At 35.2% G+C, this 14,711-nt stretch overlaps 1 protein-coding gene across 4 annotated transcripts in view; it reads left to right on the forward strand.

Annotated features, from left to right (window-relative positions):
• GPATCH2 (G-patch domain containing 2) overlaps positions 1-14,711 on the forward strand; it is a 258,389-nt gene that overhangs the window by 187,420 nt on the left and 56,258 nt on the right. For all 4 annotated transcript variants that reach the window (XM_069066026.1, XM_069066021.1, XM_069066020.1 and 1 more), the window contains one exon: positions 996-1,035. In XM_069066026.1, the coding sequence (XP_068922127.1) occupies positions 996-1,035 (40 nt within the window). The remainder of the gene's footprint in view (positions 1-995; positions 1,036-14,711) is intronic.

Here is a 14,711-nt window from a genome sequence, read left to right on the forward strand (position 1 = left end):
AACGAAGAGGAGCTTAAGGGGGTCATCTACCTGAACATGTATCTAAAAAAGGATCCCTTCATCATACTTGAGGAATGGTCATTCAACCCTTGTCTAAAGACCTCCATTTAAGGCAGACTAGCACTTTCCAAGGGAGTACTTCCCAATTTTATATTAAACCTTATTATCACTATATCTAAAATACCCCTCTCTGCATTTTATGCCCGTTTCTCCTAATTCTGCCATCTAGAGCCAACCAGAAATAATCTAATCCCTCTTCTGCATGACAGCTTTTTCACATACTTGGAGATAGCTATCATGTTCTCCTTATGATCTTGGAGGTGATATAGTTCCAATGTACTCAATCTTGGTCAGAATCCAGAAAAATTCAATCATTCTTATTAATAATTTATAAGAATCAGCATTAAAACCATTCTTTTGGAGCCATGAACACTCTCGTTACTCATGTCTCATTTTGGTAACTCTGACTATTTTGAACATAGAGATACAGCCTTCCCAATGAACTAATAATGTGTTCTCTAATTTTGGCATGTTGCCTACAGTGTTCTTATACACAGTAGTAGGTTGTTGGGTTGTTGTTGTTGTTGTTTTCAAATATAGCAGTTAAAAGGTCATAATTTGTAGTAATAGTGTTATAATTAAGTTGTGATGAACGGCAACATTTATGTGTTTCATTTCCAGAACTGATTCATAAAATATTGAAATTGATACAGACTCAATAATTTGTGTTAATGTAATTAAGTCAAAATGTAATCCTCTCAGTTTGCTTTAGCAGTTTGAATATTGCTTGGTTATAGACATTTTTATATTTCTAAAAGAAGTAGTATTCTTACAGAGTTACAGAAAATATCCATTAAAATAAAACATAGCTTAAGGCTGCATTTTCCTGGTAGACAGTAAAATGCCCAAAAGCATATAGAGGTGGGTCTGTGACAACTGATAGCATTTGCTTTAGTCAAGTTCATACTTAACCCCTTCTTTTCTTTCTCCTGCAGTCATTGGTTTAGCCCTGGGGCGAGGACAGAGCATGGCCAGGTAAGATTCACTCTGATAAAAGAAAGATTTCATACCATCTGTTTCAAGATTTAATCCTCTCTTTGATAAGCTTTCTGAGAATAAAAAAAAACATAAATCCTCCCTCTATTGGTTTTAAATAGAAGAGACTGTGACATCAGCAGCATTGGCAAAAGAAAATTCTCTTTTGGCTAATTCACTTAATGGAATGATTCTCAATAAAGATCAGAGTTCTGACTTACTGTAGGTTACCTCAGAAACTGATTTGGTCTCAAGTATTTCTTTGGGTCTCAAGTTTTATCACGACTTCATTTTTTTCAAAAAAGCAAAGTATCAGAAGTATATCTTCTAAAGAATAATGCTTGATTTTTATTAACAAGATAAGCTAGACAGCAAATACTTTGAGTTTGAATGGGATATAGAAATATTTTGCTTAATTAAAGATACAGTGCATTCATAGATGATTTCTTTGGTAAAATAACATATTCTTCATATGCATGACTATTTAAGAACTAGGTGATAAAACTGGAACTGTTATTCAATTTTAATTGACTGCATATAAAAGTAAGTTACCTACCTTCTTTGGCCCTTGAATATGAAGGTTCTTAGAATCAGGTTCTAGGACATTAGGGACAAAGTTAGTAATAAGTTTTAAAGTAAACATATTTTTTACTTTTTCATTGTGTTCCACAGTACTGTGCTTGATAGATGTCAAGCCCCCGGAGAAGATCTAACTTACCTTTATTCATCTTTTAAACTGTTCCCTTTGCTATCAAAAGATACTAATTTTTTTTTAATTTGCTTATTATGGAAAATCCTTTTTAAAGGAGTAGGTGGGAATGCTGAAAAGTATTCTTTAATTGTTTAAAGCTTATAAAATCATAGGACATAGATCTTTTTTTTCTTTGATGCCTCATCAACTCTTCAAACTCATATATTTCATAGGGAGTTTATTATCTTCTGACTTATAAACCTTCTGACTTCATCATTTCTGACTGTGGCACTACTTTGTTCCTTGTGTTCCAGGTACATAACCAGAGCTTTTTGGGGGGTAAAGGAAGAGAGAGGGAGAGAGGGAAGATAGAAACATTACTATGGGAGATAGAAACATTACCATGCAGTTTATCCTAAAGCCGATTTTATTTTAAGATAAGTTTTGACCTAAGAAATAGCCTTTGTTTTTCTGAAGTTTTTACTTTGAGTCTTATCCTAAAATTTTCAGATGGTACATACATCTGACATTAAATGTTAATAGAGGAAAATAGCTTTATTTAAAATATATGCTGACTAGGCTGAAAGGTAAGAGCTATAACTTAATACTTATTTTTACCTCTTCATTCAGGTCACAAAATTCAGACCTTCTGCCTTTCCAGTTTGTTGATGTCCCTGCATGTACAGTGCTTGTGATGGTACATTCATCACAGGGTTCTTCTGCCAATGGAGGTCAGGTCAGTTTATATTTTCTCCAAAAATGCATGGTTTTCAAAAACTGATTTTATCCCCTTTGGGAATCATTTAAAGTAATACTAAAAACACCTTACAGATCCATGTGTTTTGGGATAAAATATACCTTGATATCTCCAGGCAGTTTTTCCTTATGGAAAAAAAATACATCTGTAACTGGGAAAAATAGTAAAATCATAAATCAAGATTTTGTTTACATTCTTATTTTAAAAGATAAACATTTATTGAAGTCAGACATTATCTGTTGATGACCCTATTTATCTTCCATTTTAATGTTTCAATAACCACTGCTCTAGAATCCTTATTTGCCTTGATTTTTGGCCACTCTTGGACTACTAATCATATTCATCCCTGGGCAACTCCTACTTTCAAGTTTCTCACCCTCATCTTGTAAATGTGCTCATCTTCCCAATTCTAAAAATCCCATCTAGCCCATTTCTGCTACCATCCTGTCTCTTTTCACTAAGTTTCTTCAAAAAGCAGTTGACACTCAATACATTCATGTCAACACTCTTCTGTTTCTCTTCCTTCTATTCATAGTACTATATTATGCTGATAAATATCACCAATGACCTAATTATCAAGCCAGTGGCCTTTTTTTCAGTACTTGTCCTCCTTGACCTCCTTATAAAATATCTCATTGTTGACTACTACCTCCTCCTTGGTTTCACAGGCATCGTGGTCTCCTGGTCCACCTCTTAAAAATTTAACTGCTTTTCTTCTGATTCAAAGACTTTTCATCTTCCTTGAGAGGAACAATAATATGATATAGAAGTGCTGGGCTTAGAGGCAGACCACCAACACCTTGGTTTAAATTATCTTATCTGATGTTAATTAGTTTTGTGACCTTGGGCAAATCACTTATGTTTCTGAGACTCGGTTTTCTCATCTGTAAAATGGAAAAAATATCTATAGTATCAACCTTACAAATTTGTTATAAAGCTTTATAAACTTTAAAGCATTAGTGTCTACTATTATTATTTCTGACCTCTTAAAGGTGGTAGTCCCCCAAAATTCTGTCCTTTGCCCGATTCATAGTCACAAAATTTTAGAGGTAGAAAAGACTTCAATAGCCATTCACTCTATGAATGGCCAATCTATTTCCATACTGGAAGTGAATTTTCATTATAATATACCTGACAAGTAGTCATCCAGGACATGCTTAAAGACCTCCAAACAGGGAACCCACCACTTTCTGAGATGGCCATTCCACTCTTTTTAAAGCTCTTAATTTTTAAGAAGTTTTCTCTGACATCAGACCTAAACTTGCCTCTTTGCAAATTCCGTCTTTTATTCTAGGTTCTGCCCTATGGAGCCAAACAAAACAAGCCTGTTCCCTCTTCTTCATAATAGTCCTTCAAGTCCTTAAACAGAGCTACCATGTGCCCCTTGAACCTTCTCTTCTAGCTAAACATCCCTACTTCCTTCAACATATATAGTCTCAAACTATAACATGGGCTCGAAGCCATTCTCTGTCTTAATTGCCCTCCTTTGGAAACTCTCCAGCTCAGCACTATTCTTTTTAAACTGTGATGCCAAAAACTGAACATAGTATTTTAGTTAAGGTCTGACTAGGGTAAAACACAAAAGAATTTTTTCCCCCCAGAAGTTAAGCCTCTGTTAATATAACCCAAGACCTCTTTAGCTGTTTTGGTTGCGACCTCACACTACTGACTCATCAAGTATGGAGTCCACTAAAACCCAAAGATCATTTAAAGACAAATTGCTGTCTAACCACAGGGCTTGTACTTTTGAAGTTGATTTTTTTACCCAAATATAAGACTTTACATTTATCCCTATCACATATCATCTTATTAGATCCAACTCAGTCTTCTTGCCTGTCAGGATATTTTTAGCTCTTGACTGTCATCCATCTTATTAGTATCCCTCCCAGCTTTGTGTCACTTGCAAATTTGATGAGCACATCATCCTTGCCTTTATCCAAAATAATTGATAAAGATGTTAAATAGCACAGGACCAAGCACAGGTCCCTGGGCCCCTCTACTTCTACCAGGTTGACATTGAATGATTAATGACTATTGTGAGTTCAACCATTCATCCTGTTATGAATCAATCTAACTGTATTACTGGTCCCCATCTTTCCATCTTCTCCATAATAAAAATGTGGGACACCTTATCAAATTCATCTTTAAACTTTAAGTAAATTGTGTCAATAGCATTGCCCTCATCTACGAATTTATTAACTTGGTAAAAAAAAAAAAAAAGGAAAATAAAGTTACTGTGGCAATACACTAACCTGAACGAAGTCATGCTGATTCTTAGTAGTCACTGTTTTCCTTTCTAGAGCCTAACCAGTCATCTCTTACATTCTAGATAGTTTTCCCTTGAATCAAGGTCAAACTCACTAATCTATACTTTTCAGACTTTTTTTCCTCCACTCTTTTATGAATATTGGGACAACATTTAACCCTCCCCAGTCTTGTAGTCCCTCTCCAGTTTTCCAGTCTTTCATATAAGATTGATTGCTCCATACATGGTCTTTCACTGAGAGTAGCTCAGTAGTCTTATGTGCCAATTCTTTTAGAACCTATGCACACACACACACACACACACACATACACAAGTATGTGTGTGTGTGTGTGTTTGTCTGTATATAGTTCATCTGGTCCAAGGAATTCATCAGACCAATACAGTGGTTCCAGCCTGGACTTGGAATGCAATGACACTCCAAATCATAAAACATTTAACCATATTTACTAAACCATAAAAAAGATTAATAAAAATACAACAATGATTCAGGTGGCTAAATCTTCCTTTGGTCTCTGGATTTGTTATAATAGCAACATCAGTAAAAGAGCTATGCTGACTTTGAAGGCAATGGAAATTCCATCAAGCCTAAGGAGCAGTGACTTTTCATATACTGGGCATTTTACACCTCAGGCAACCAGGAAGCCATGCCAGTTGTTCAGACCCTAACTTCACAAACCAATCAGTTCTGAAGATGGCCATCTTAAAGAGAATCCAGCCCAGCCTATATAAAACAGATGTTCTTCCTACCACAGGCAATTAGGCCCCTTCTTAATATCTTTTTATTTATCTTTGTTATCAGCTAACACTCTGTTAGTGATTTTTGTTCTGTCATTTCCAGTTCAGAGGTCATTCTTGTATAAGAAAAGAAAATCTAAATAAGAATAAAGAAATGCTGCCTTCTGTCTATTATAAGACTATGCCTCACTGATGTTTGTCTTCTGTGACCTGCCTTTGTTTCAAACATCTGCACATTTTTTTAAATTAATTTGGATGGTAAGTTCCATATATACCAAATCCATCTCTTTATATAGGTCCATTTTTCCTCATCAATGGAATGATTTCCTTGTCTTTAGAATTTAATTCTTGTGCATCAGCAATCCCTCCTGGGCTAAAATCCCCTTAAAAAAGACACTTTAGTCTATGATATCCTCTTGGTCTTCCTCTGAACCCTTTGAAATCTTCCCAAAGTCCAGGATGTTTCTTTTTTTCTCAGAAAAATATTATAGTAGATCCATGGAATTTATCAGATGAAGAATCTATTAAGGATAAGAGAAAGACTATGTCCAGATTTCCTTTTCATTTATATTACATACTCTAGGAGGGAGTAAGTTTATTTCCCTCAGGATTCCCTTCATTGCGAACCTACCAACCAGTTCCTCCATTTAGCATCAAATCCAAAATAAATTTCACAATGATGTTCTCCCATCTTTTGAAGGATAAAATAATCATTAAGGGAATGTCTTAATGTCTTAAAAGTCTTAGCTGTTCTCCTTTGTCAGAGACTGTTTCATTTGTCTGGATAATTGTGGCCACATCCCACCCCCATTCGTGCTCTAGGAATGTGTGCCAAATCATGATATATTTCCCAAACTACTTATCTATTCCCTCTTTATGTCCAAATGATCCGTACTATGCACTGCTGACAAAATTGCTTCTGTTTCTCTCTCCACTGATCTTCACCCAAATACTCTACTAAGTTGCCTGAATTTCTTTATATGAATTACTGTTGTTTAGTCATTTCAGTTGTATCTGACTTTGTGACCCCATTTGGGGTTTTCTTGGCAAAGACACTGGAGTAGTTTGCCATTTCCTTCTCCAATTCCTTTTACAGATCCAGAAACTGAGGCAAATAGGGCTCAGTGACACAACTAGTAAGTTTCTGAGGCAGAATTTGAACTCAGAAAGATGAGTCTCCCTGCCTTCAGGCCTGATGCTCTGTCTACTGTACCACTTAGTTACCCTACATGAATATATCTTCTAAATACAAAGTGCTATACAGACACCCTTTTACCTTTCCTATTTCTTTTGAATATGGTATATTTTTATATGGTAGAGGAGCTATGGAGTTGTATCCTATTACATCTCAGTGATACCAAGGCTAAATTGTTGTGTATTAAAATCTCTAGTTCTTGTTGCTTAAATTTGGGCATTTGTGTTTACATATTTGAGGCCACAAGTTTTATTTCTGTCATCTCTTGCATTTTTGTCTCATGCATTTATGGCATCTCAGTTACTTCATTGTATTCTTCTCTTTTTGGTGTCTTACTTGGTGGGCATATGTGGACAGACTCCTCCCTCCTCTACCTTCTTAATTTTATGTCCTTTTGTGTAGATTTTCAGGCCACTCAAATATATTTTGCTTGACTTTGTTAGCTATACTACAGCCCTGGCAAGGTATCTGTCAGCTTTATATTTTAGGCTATGATGCAGAAATCCAAATACCATTCTCAGATACCACCTGTTCATTTCCCAAATAGTTGCTTCTCTTCCTCATTCCTTGACTTCATTGGACAACATAAAGGAAAACAAACCTATGCCCCCATGGTGTTCATTTTATTACTTTATGATCTTTGGCAACATTTTAGGTTCCTTTTGACATTATCTTTGTTCCCACATAAATCACTCTAATTGAGGAATAGTCATCTCTTTTAATAAGGCTTGTGAGGTTCTGTTAATGTCTTATATACATGTAATGGGAAGACAATAGATCTTTCTACTGTTGCTAATTGGTCAATAAATAAATAGACAAGGAATCACTAAGCACCACTACACTTTAATTCTTCATTTGACCTTGATTGGATAATTTCTTACCTGATAGCTTCAGTAACTCTACTCTTTCATGCTTTGGAAGACAAGAAACCATTCCTTCTTTCCATTCGGCTTCCTATTCAATAGTTTCAGAAATGGTGTGGTTTTTTTTGCTATAGGTGTATAATCGTCCTTTTTCTTCCTTTTCAATTGTATGTAACACATCTTCTCTTCAACTTCCCAACAATTAAGTCTCTTTTCCATCCAATGTCCCTTTTTTCTCATTTGAATCTTTTATTCTGATTACTTTAAGATGACTTTATTGTTCCTAATCACTAGAGAGAAGACAGGCATTTTTTGAGTCCTTTCACCTTCTCCTCCAGGAGGGAGCTAAACCTCCACTTTGAAGACAAAAACATCATACTACTGTGTCAAAAGTTGTAAATATTGCACACCAAATTCATCACTACTAAATTTCTTCTGTTCTCTAATACAATTGACATTTCAGCCATCCCCTCCACCACTGAAAATGTTATCTAAGTTCCAAGTTAAAATGTTTATAACTGGGGCGGCTAGGTGGTGCAATGAATAGAGCACCAGCCCTGGAATCAGGAAGACCTGAGTTCAAATCCGGCCTTAGACACTTAATACTTACTAGCCATGTGACCTTGGGCAAGTCACTTAACCCCAACTGCCCTGCCTTCCCCCCTCCAATAAGCAAAAAAAAATTCCATAGCCAATTTCTATCACTTAATAATTTGACTAACATTCAAACCTGATAGTGCAGTGAATAGTGTTGGACTTGGTTTCAGAAAGAACTGAGTTCAAATCCCACATTCACTTACTAGTTGTGTGACCCTGAGTAAGTCATTAAATCTCCCTTATTTAGTTTCCTCATCTACAAAACAAGGATGATAATAGCTCCTTATTTTCCAGGGTTACTGTAAAGATCAAATCATCTGGCATATATAAACTTCTTTTCAAAACTTAAAATGCTATATAAATGCTGATTGTTATTAGCTATGATTTCCTCTCCTTAACTCAGTAACAACACAGCCATGCCCTATCTTCTTTTCCCCTTGTACCATGTGCATCAGTGATGTGCATACCACCCGCTCATTCTCTCCACAGCACTTTATGGTACATGAGCCTCAGGGACGGTGCCTTCTATCAACTTTGCCTATCTTCAGGACCTGATGTAGTGCTGGGCACACACTTGGTACCCGATCTTTCCTTCATAAAGTAGTTTATTACTGAGTTAACACGTCAGCACATGAAAGTATTGACTAAGTCTAGGTCTTTACAGGATCATATACAAATACCAAACATTTCAGTAACAGTCTTAGTTATAATCTCTTATTTCAAACAAATGAGAAGAGAACTATAACCCAGATCCTGATTCATTAATTTAATAATATTTTTTTCCCCATTGTCATGGTTAAGCTGTGGACATAACAACAGTGAAAACAGTATATATTAAGTGGCAAAATTCTCCCAACAACTATGCTAAATACTGTAGATAATATCAAGGAAATATAAGAGAACTTACATATGTAGGCAGCTAGATGGTATACTAGATAGAATACTGGACTTAGAATGAGGAAGATCTTAGTTCAGATCCTCCCTTAGATATTTAGTAGCCATGTATGATCCTGGGCAAACCTCAGCCTCTTAGCCTTGGTTCCTTTATCTGTAAAATGAGGATAATAATAAGCAATTACTTCACAGGGTTGTTGTGAAGGTCAAATGAGATAACACATGTAAAGCAATTTACAAACCTTAAAGTGCCATATAAATACTAGCTCATATTATCATCATTAATAGTCCTTCTCATGTACACTACTCCCAAGCCAGACTGAACTTACCATTCTGTAAATGTACCAGAACAGATCTCTTTGTTCATACTAGAAACCTGGAATACCATACGCTCCCCTCCCCATATGTACCTTTTGAAAACCTGTCCTCACATCCAACTCAAACACTGCCTTCCCCATGAAGTAGTTAGAAGTGATCTTGAATAAAGGCATCCATTGTTTGCTTAACGTTTTTAAGTGACACATACATAAAGTACTTTATAAAACTTAAAACTTTATATAAATACAAGCTATTACTATGAATGGATAGCTAACATGTCAGATAAAAGAGTCGGGATCTAAAAGTATCTCAGCAAGTTAAGTCTGTTGAATCAAAGCTAATATACAGGGATAAAGGTAAAGCTTGTGCTAAGTTCCAAGAAATCAATATAATATCCTAAGTATAATATTGAAAAAGTTTGATTTTAAAACATTTCATCTGAAAAAGATTTGGGATTTTAAAGAACTTGGAAGTTCAATATGAAACAATAAGTGGCATGATACTCTTCCCAAAAAATTATTGTTATTTTTTATATTAAAAGAGACCAAGAGTAATGCCCCAGAGCAAAAGGGTGGTAATCCTGCCTTACTCTGCCTTAATCAGACCACATGTAGAGTGCCATATTCAGTTCTGGGTGCCATATTTTAGGATGGACATTGATCAATCAGTCAAACTCTAAGCCTTTATTGAGTGCTTACTACGTACCTAGAAAACAAAGACAAAAATGAAACAGTTTTGCCATTGTGGAACTTATTTTTTATCAAGGAAAACAACAATATGGCAAATGAATAAATAAATAAATATATATATATATATATATATATATATATATATATATATATATATATATATATATATATGTAAAATAAATATAAGGCAATTTGGGGGTGGAAACCATTAGGTAGCAGTAGAACCAGAGAAGACTTCTTGTAGAAAATAGTACTTGACCTGCTGAGTCTCAAAAGAAACAAGGGATTCTAGGAGGTAGAGATGAGGAAAAAGCATATTCCAGACATGGGGATAGCCAATGCAAAGACACAGAGAAAGAACATAAAGTATCCTGTATAAGGATCAGCAAAAATACAAGTTTGGTTGCACCATAGTGTGTGAGAAGGGAAATAATATATAAGAATTCAGGAAAGATTGGTCATAGCAAAATTTTGAGGGTCTTTAAATGCCAAACAAAACAGTTTATATTTTATCTTAAAGGCAGAAGAGAACCAATGGATCTTATTGAATAAGTGAGTTACACAGTCAGACCTATGCTTTATGAAAATCTATTTGATTTCTAAATGAACTGTGGATTACAAAAGGGAAAGACTTCATGTTTGAAAACAGAATAGAAGCCTATTGTAACAGTCTAAGTTAGTAATGAAGGCCTTAACTAAACTAGTAGTTATGTGAGTAAAGAAAAAGTGACAGATGTAAGAGATGCGGAGTTAGAAACAACAAGATTCTATTTGTTGGATATGTGTGAGGCAGAGGGCAGGTGGAAGAGTGACAAGTTGATGACACCAAGGTTTCAAACCTAGGTGACTGGAAGGATAATTGTGAATTGGAAGACAATAGGGAAATTCAGAATAGAGAAAAATTGGGGGGTAAAGGTAAAGAGTTATATTTTTAACATACTGAATTTGAAATGTATATGGGACATACAATTTGAAATGTTTAATATGGTGTTAGACAGTTGGAAGTATATAACTACTCCAACAGGAGATCAGGTCTAGATGTGTAGATCTAGAAGTCTTCTGCAAAGAAATGATCCTTAAACTCATGGAAACTGATAAGGTCACCAAGGATGGAAGTATAAAGAGAAGAGAATTCAAGACACAGCACTGGGGTACACCCATTGTTAGGTAGCAAAATATGCATGATGAAGCCGCAAAATAGACTAAGAAGAAAGAGTTAGAAGGGTAGGAGACCCAAGAAAGGACAGTATCTCAAAATTCAATGAAGAAAGAAAATCTATAAGAAGATGATCAAAAGTGTACAGTGTTTCAGAGGTTAAGGATCAGAATTGAGAAAAGGTTATAAGATTTGACAATTAAGAGAGCATTAGTAGTATTGGAGAGAGTAATTTCTGTTGGGTGATGAGATAAAAAACCAGACTGAAGCAAGTTACAAAGTAAACAAAAGAAGAGGAAGTTTAGGCAGAGTGTAAACAGCATGGGGCAGCCAGGTAACACAGCGAGTAAGAGCACAGGCCCCAGTGTCAGGATGACCTGGAGGATTGAATCCGGGCTCAGATACTCAACACCCAGAAATTACTGGCCATGTAACCTTGAGCAAGTTACTTAACCCCAATTGCTTAAAAAAAAAAAAAAGAATGTAAACAGCATTTTCTAGGAATTTGGCAGTGAAAAGGAGAGAGATAGAATGATAGATTGAGGGAATGGTATGGCCTAATAAAGATTTGGACAGGTTTATAAGCAACAAAAGAAATTAGTAGATAGGGAGACATTAAGAATTGAAGAAAGATCATTGTGAGGGCAATCTCTTGGAAATAATAGGAAGGGATATATCAAGGATACATGAATAGGTTTGACCCAATATTGATAAATTAGAGAGTGACCAGATTAGAAAAAGCCTCTGGATTATGCATGCCATATAGGGTTTGGTTATGATCTGCTTCATTGTGTTTTCATTACCAGACTGTTTAGGGGTACACAAATGCTCTCATCTTTTGATAGAATTTGATCCATCAATTCTGTTAAACAGAAGTTTTATGTTTTTGGGTTTGGTTTTTTTTTATTAAATTGACCACTTATTTTATTGAACTGACCAAATCAGTTCTGGAAGGCAGGGAGGGAGGGAGGAAAGGAAATTAAGGAAGGGAAGGAAATGAAGGAAGGAAGGATCAAGTTTACTATATGCAGAGCACTACGAATAGATGTCAAGGAGCTCACTTCCTAATGGGTGAAATAACACATAACGGGAGGTTTGGGCTACAAGTCAGTTGGAAAGGCTGAGCAGTCCTTAGGTTTCAAAAGGACATTGATCTACAAGTCAGGACTCCTAGCCTCTTATTTACTGCTCTGCCACTGTTAGCCATGTGACAGTGGCCAAATCATTTCATGGCTTTGAGCCTCAGTTTCCTCAACTATAAAATGGGACAAAACAAAATAAAAACAGAACTGTCTGTTATGTTTATGTTACACGGATGTTGTGAGGATCAGATGAGATAGTATGTGGGAAAGCATATGGAAAACTTAGAAGTACTATACAAATATAATATAAGCCACTCTATTTGTCATCTGTATCTTCCTCACATATTTAAATTGTTCTAGGTTTTGTGTTAATTATCAGGATAGGTTTCAATGAAATTCTTTTCCAATCTGTCTTTTTAAAAAACAAAACAAAGGATACTTTTAAGGAAAACATGTTCTTATTTGGGGCTAGCCCAATAAACTAGTCATTTAAAGTAAGATGCATTTCATGACAACTTGAGAAATGTTTTTGTAGCCATTTCTAAATCAGATTGTTCTAAAATTACCTTATTTATATAACAATAACAATGCAGGAGTGTAGTGAAGAAGAGAACCACTTAGGAATAAAAGATGGCTTAAGTCTTAGAAAATTTCAGAAGTTGTTCAAACTGGAACTACCTTCTAAATCAGTGATTGTGACTTGTTTCTTTTTTAATTGTATTTTTATGGCCTTTTGTCCTTCTATAGTTAGTTACGGAGAAATGGAAGGACATGATATGCATCCATGACTGATTTCTTTTATTCTCTTTATTATCCCTTAGCGAAATTTGGACTTTTCTTTTTTTCTTTTTTGAACCTTTAGAATAGGAGGATTGAAATTCTGTCCTATATGAAGATTCATCATATGCAGTCTATATTTTTACATAGGTTTAATTTTAAAGATTCCAAATAAAATAGTGATAAATTCAGTTCAATCCAATAAGCAGTTATTAAACAACTGCTATATTCAAGGAACCACATCAGGCGCTGGAAATCAAGAAAATTTTTAGAAAACTATTGAATGGATGTTTCACATAGATGTATTCCATAAATAATATCAAAATCAGCCATTTAGTCATATGCCAAAAGCATTAAAATCAGGAAACAGAGGGAGAACGGTGTGTGTGTATGTGAGAGACAGACAGACAGAAGTCCTCTAGCCTCATCATTCAGTGAAGAGATGTTAACTAGTTTAAATGCAACCACATAGTACTGGTATTGAAGAACATTCAGCTTTCAACTTTTCATAATTACACATTTTGCCATGAGAGAATCCCATTCTTGTTTCAAAATATTTTGCTTTGTTTTGTTTTTTTAGCTCTTAATACATATGCAATACTAAAGCCAATGTTAAAACATCTCTATATTGCTCATCAGAATGTTATTCTCCTTATCACTGGGGGGAAGGGGGTGAAGTAGGGTTTTTGTTGACATGCCAATAATTGCCTGTGTCACACTTGGTTTTCTTCCCCCACCCCCTACCCTGCCTGAAGCAGACACTATATATGGAAGTGACAAAGGAATTAACAGTTTTCTATTGGAAATGCTTTCAAATTAATGGGTTGCAATAGAATCAGTAATCTAATTTTTCTCTGTAAGTGGTAACAAGTGTTGACTTTGGCCTCATATTAGCTGTCTCAGGTTGACTTAGATTCAACTTTCTGCTTATCTCTTTTCATTTGGTATCAGTATGAAACAAGTTAATGAAAAATGGAATATTCTTGGAAATTTGACCAAGGTTCAAGGTGATAATTCCTTATCTAAATAAACATCTGTAGATGGTAATAGATTCACAGGATAACATTCTTCATTGAAGTTTACTGACAGCTCACAGTGCATTATCTTAGCAGAACCCAGAGTATAAATACTGCTTTATGCCAAATTATTTGTGTTCACTTTCATAGTTTTTATTTAAATTTAATTCGAATTACCTGAAGGAATAATCATTTAGATCTTGATATTTCTCTTCTATGGTCTCTCTAAGGTTTGAGGCAATTAGCCATATTGTGATTGTGATGACTTTAACTTAGCTGTCAACCTACGTGGTGCCTCAGCTTGCAGGGTTCTCATTAACAGACAAGAAAATAACAAGTGTTCCACTTAGCTTTTGCTTTAACCAATTTGGAGGCAATAACAGTAACATCTTACATTTTTTTTTTGTATTGTACTTTTGTATATATCAGACACTTTCACATCTCATTTGATCTTACTATAAGGTACATAGGGCAAATAGCATTTCTCCTTTCCAGCATCCTGAGCTGAAGGTCAGGCTTTTAAGATAACTAGCCCAAAATGCATGGCTAATAAGTATCTGAGTCAGAACGAGAACCTAAATCTCAATTTTTTATTCTTTCCACTGAAGGCCCACATACACATGCATGTATACATGTATGG

This window comes from Petaurus breviceps, unplaced genomic scaffold, assembly GCF_028583685.1.
Source record: "Petaurus breviceps papuanus isolate PSGF00001 unplaced genomic scaffold, PetGlider_PUasm1.0 90702, whole genome shotgun sequence".
In the NCBI taxonomy this organism is placed as follows: Eukaryota; Metazoa; Chordata; class Mammalia; order Diprotodontia; family Petauridae; genus Petaurus; species Petaurus breviceps.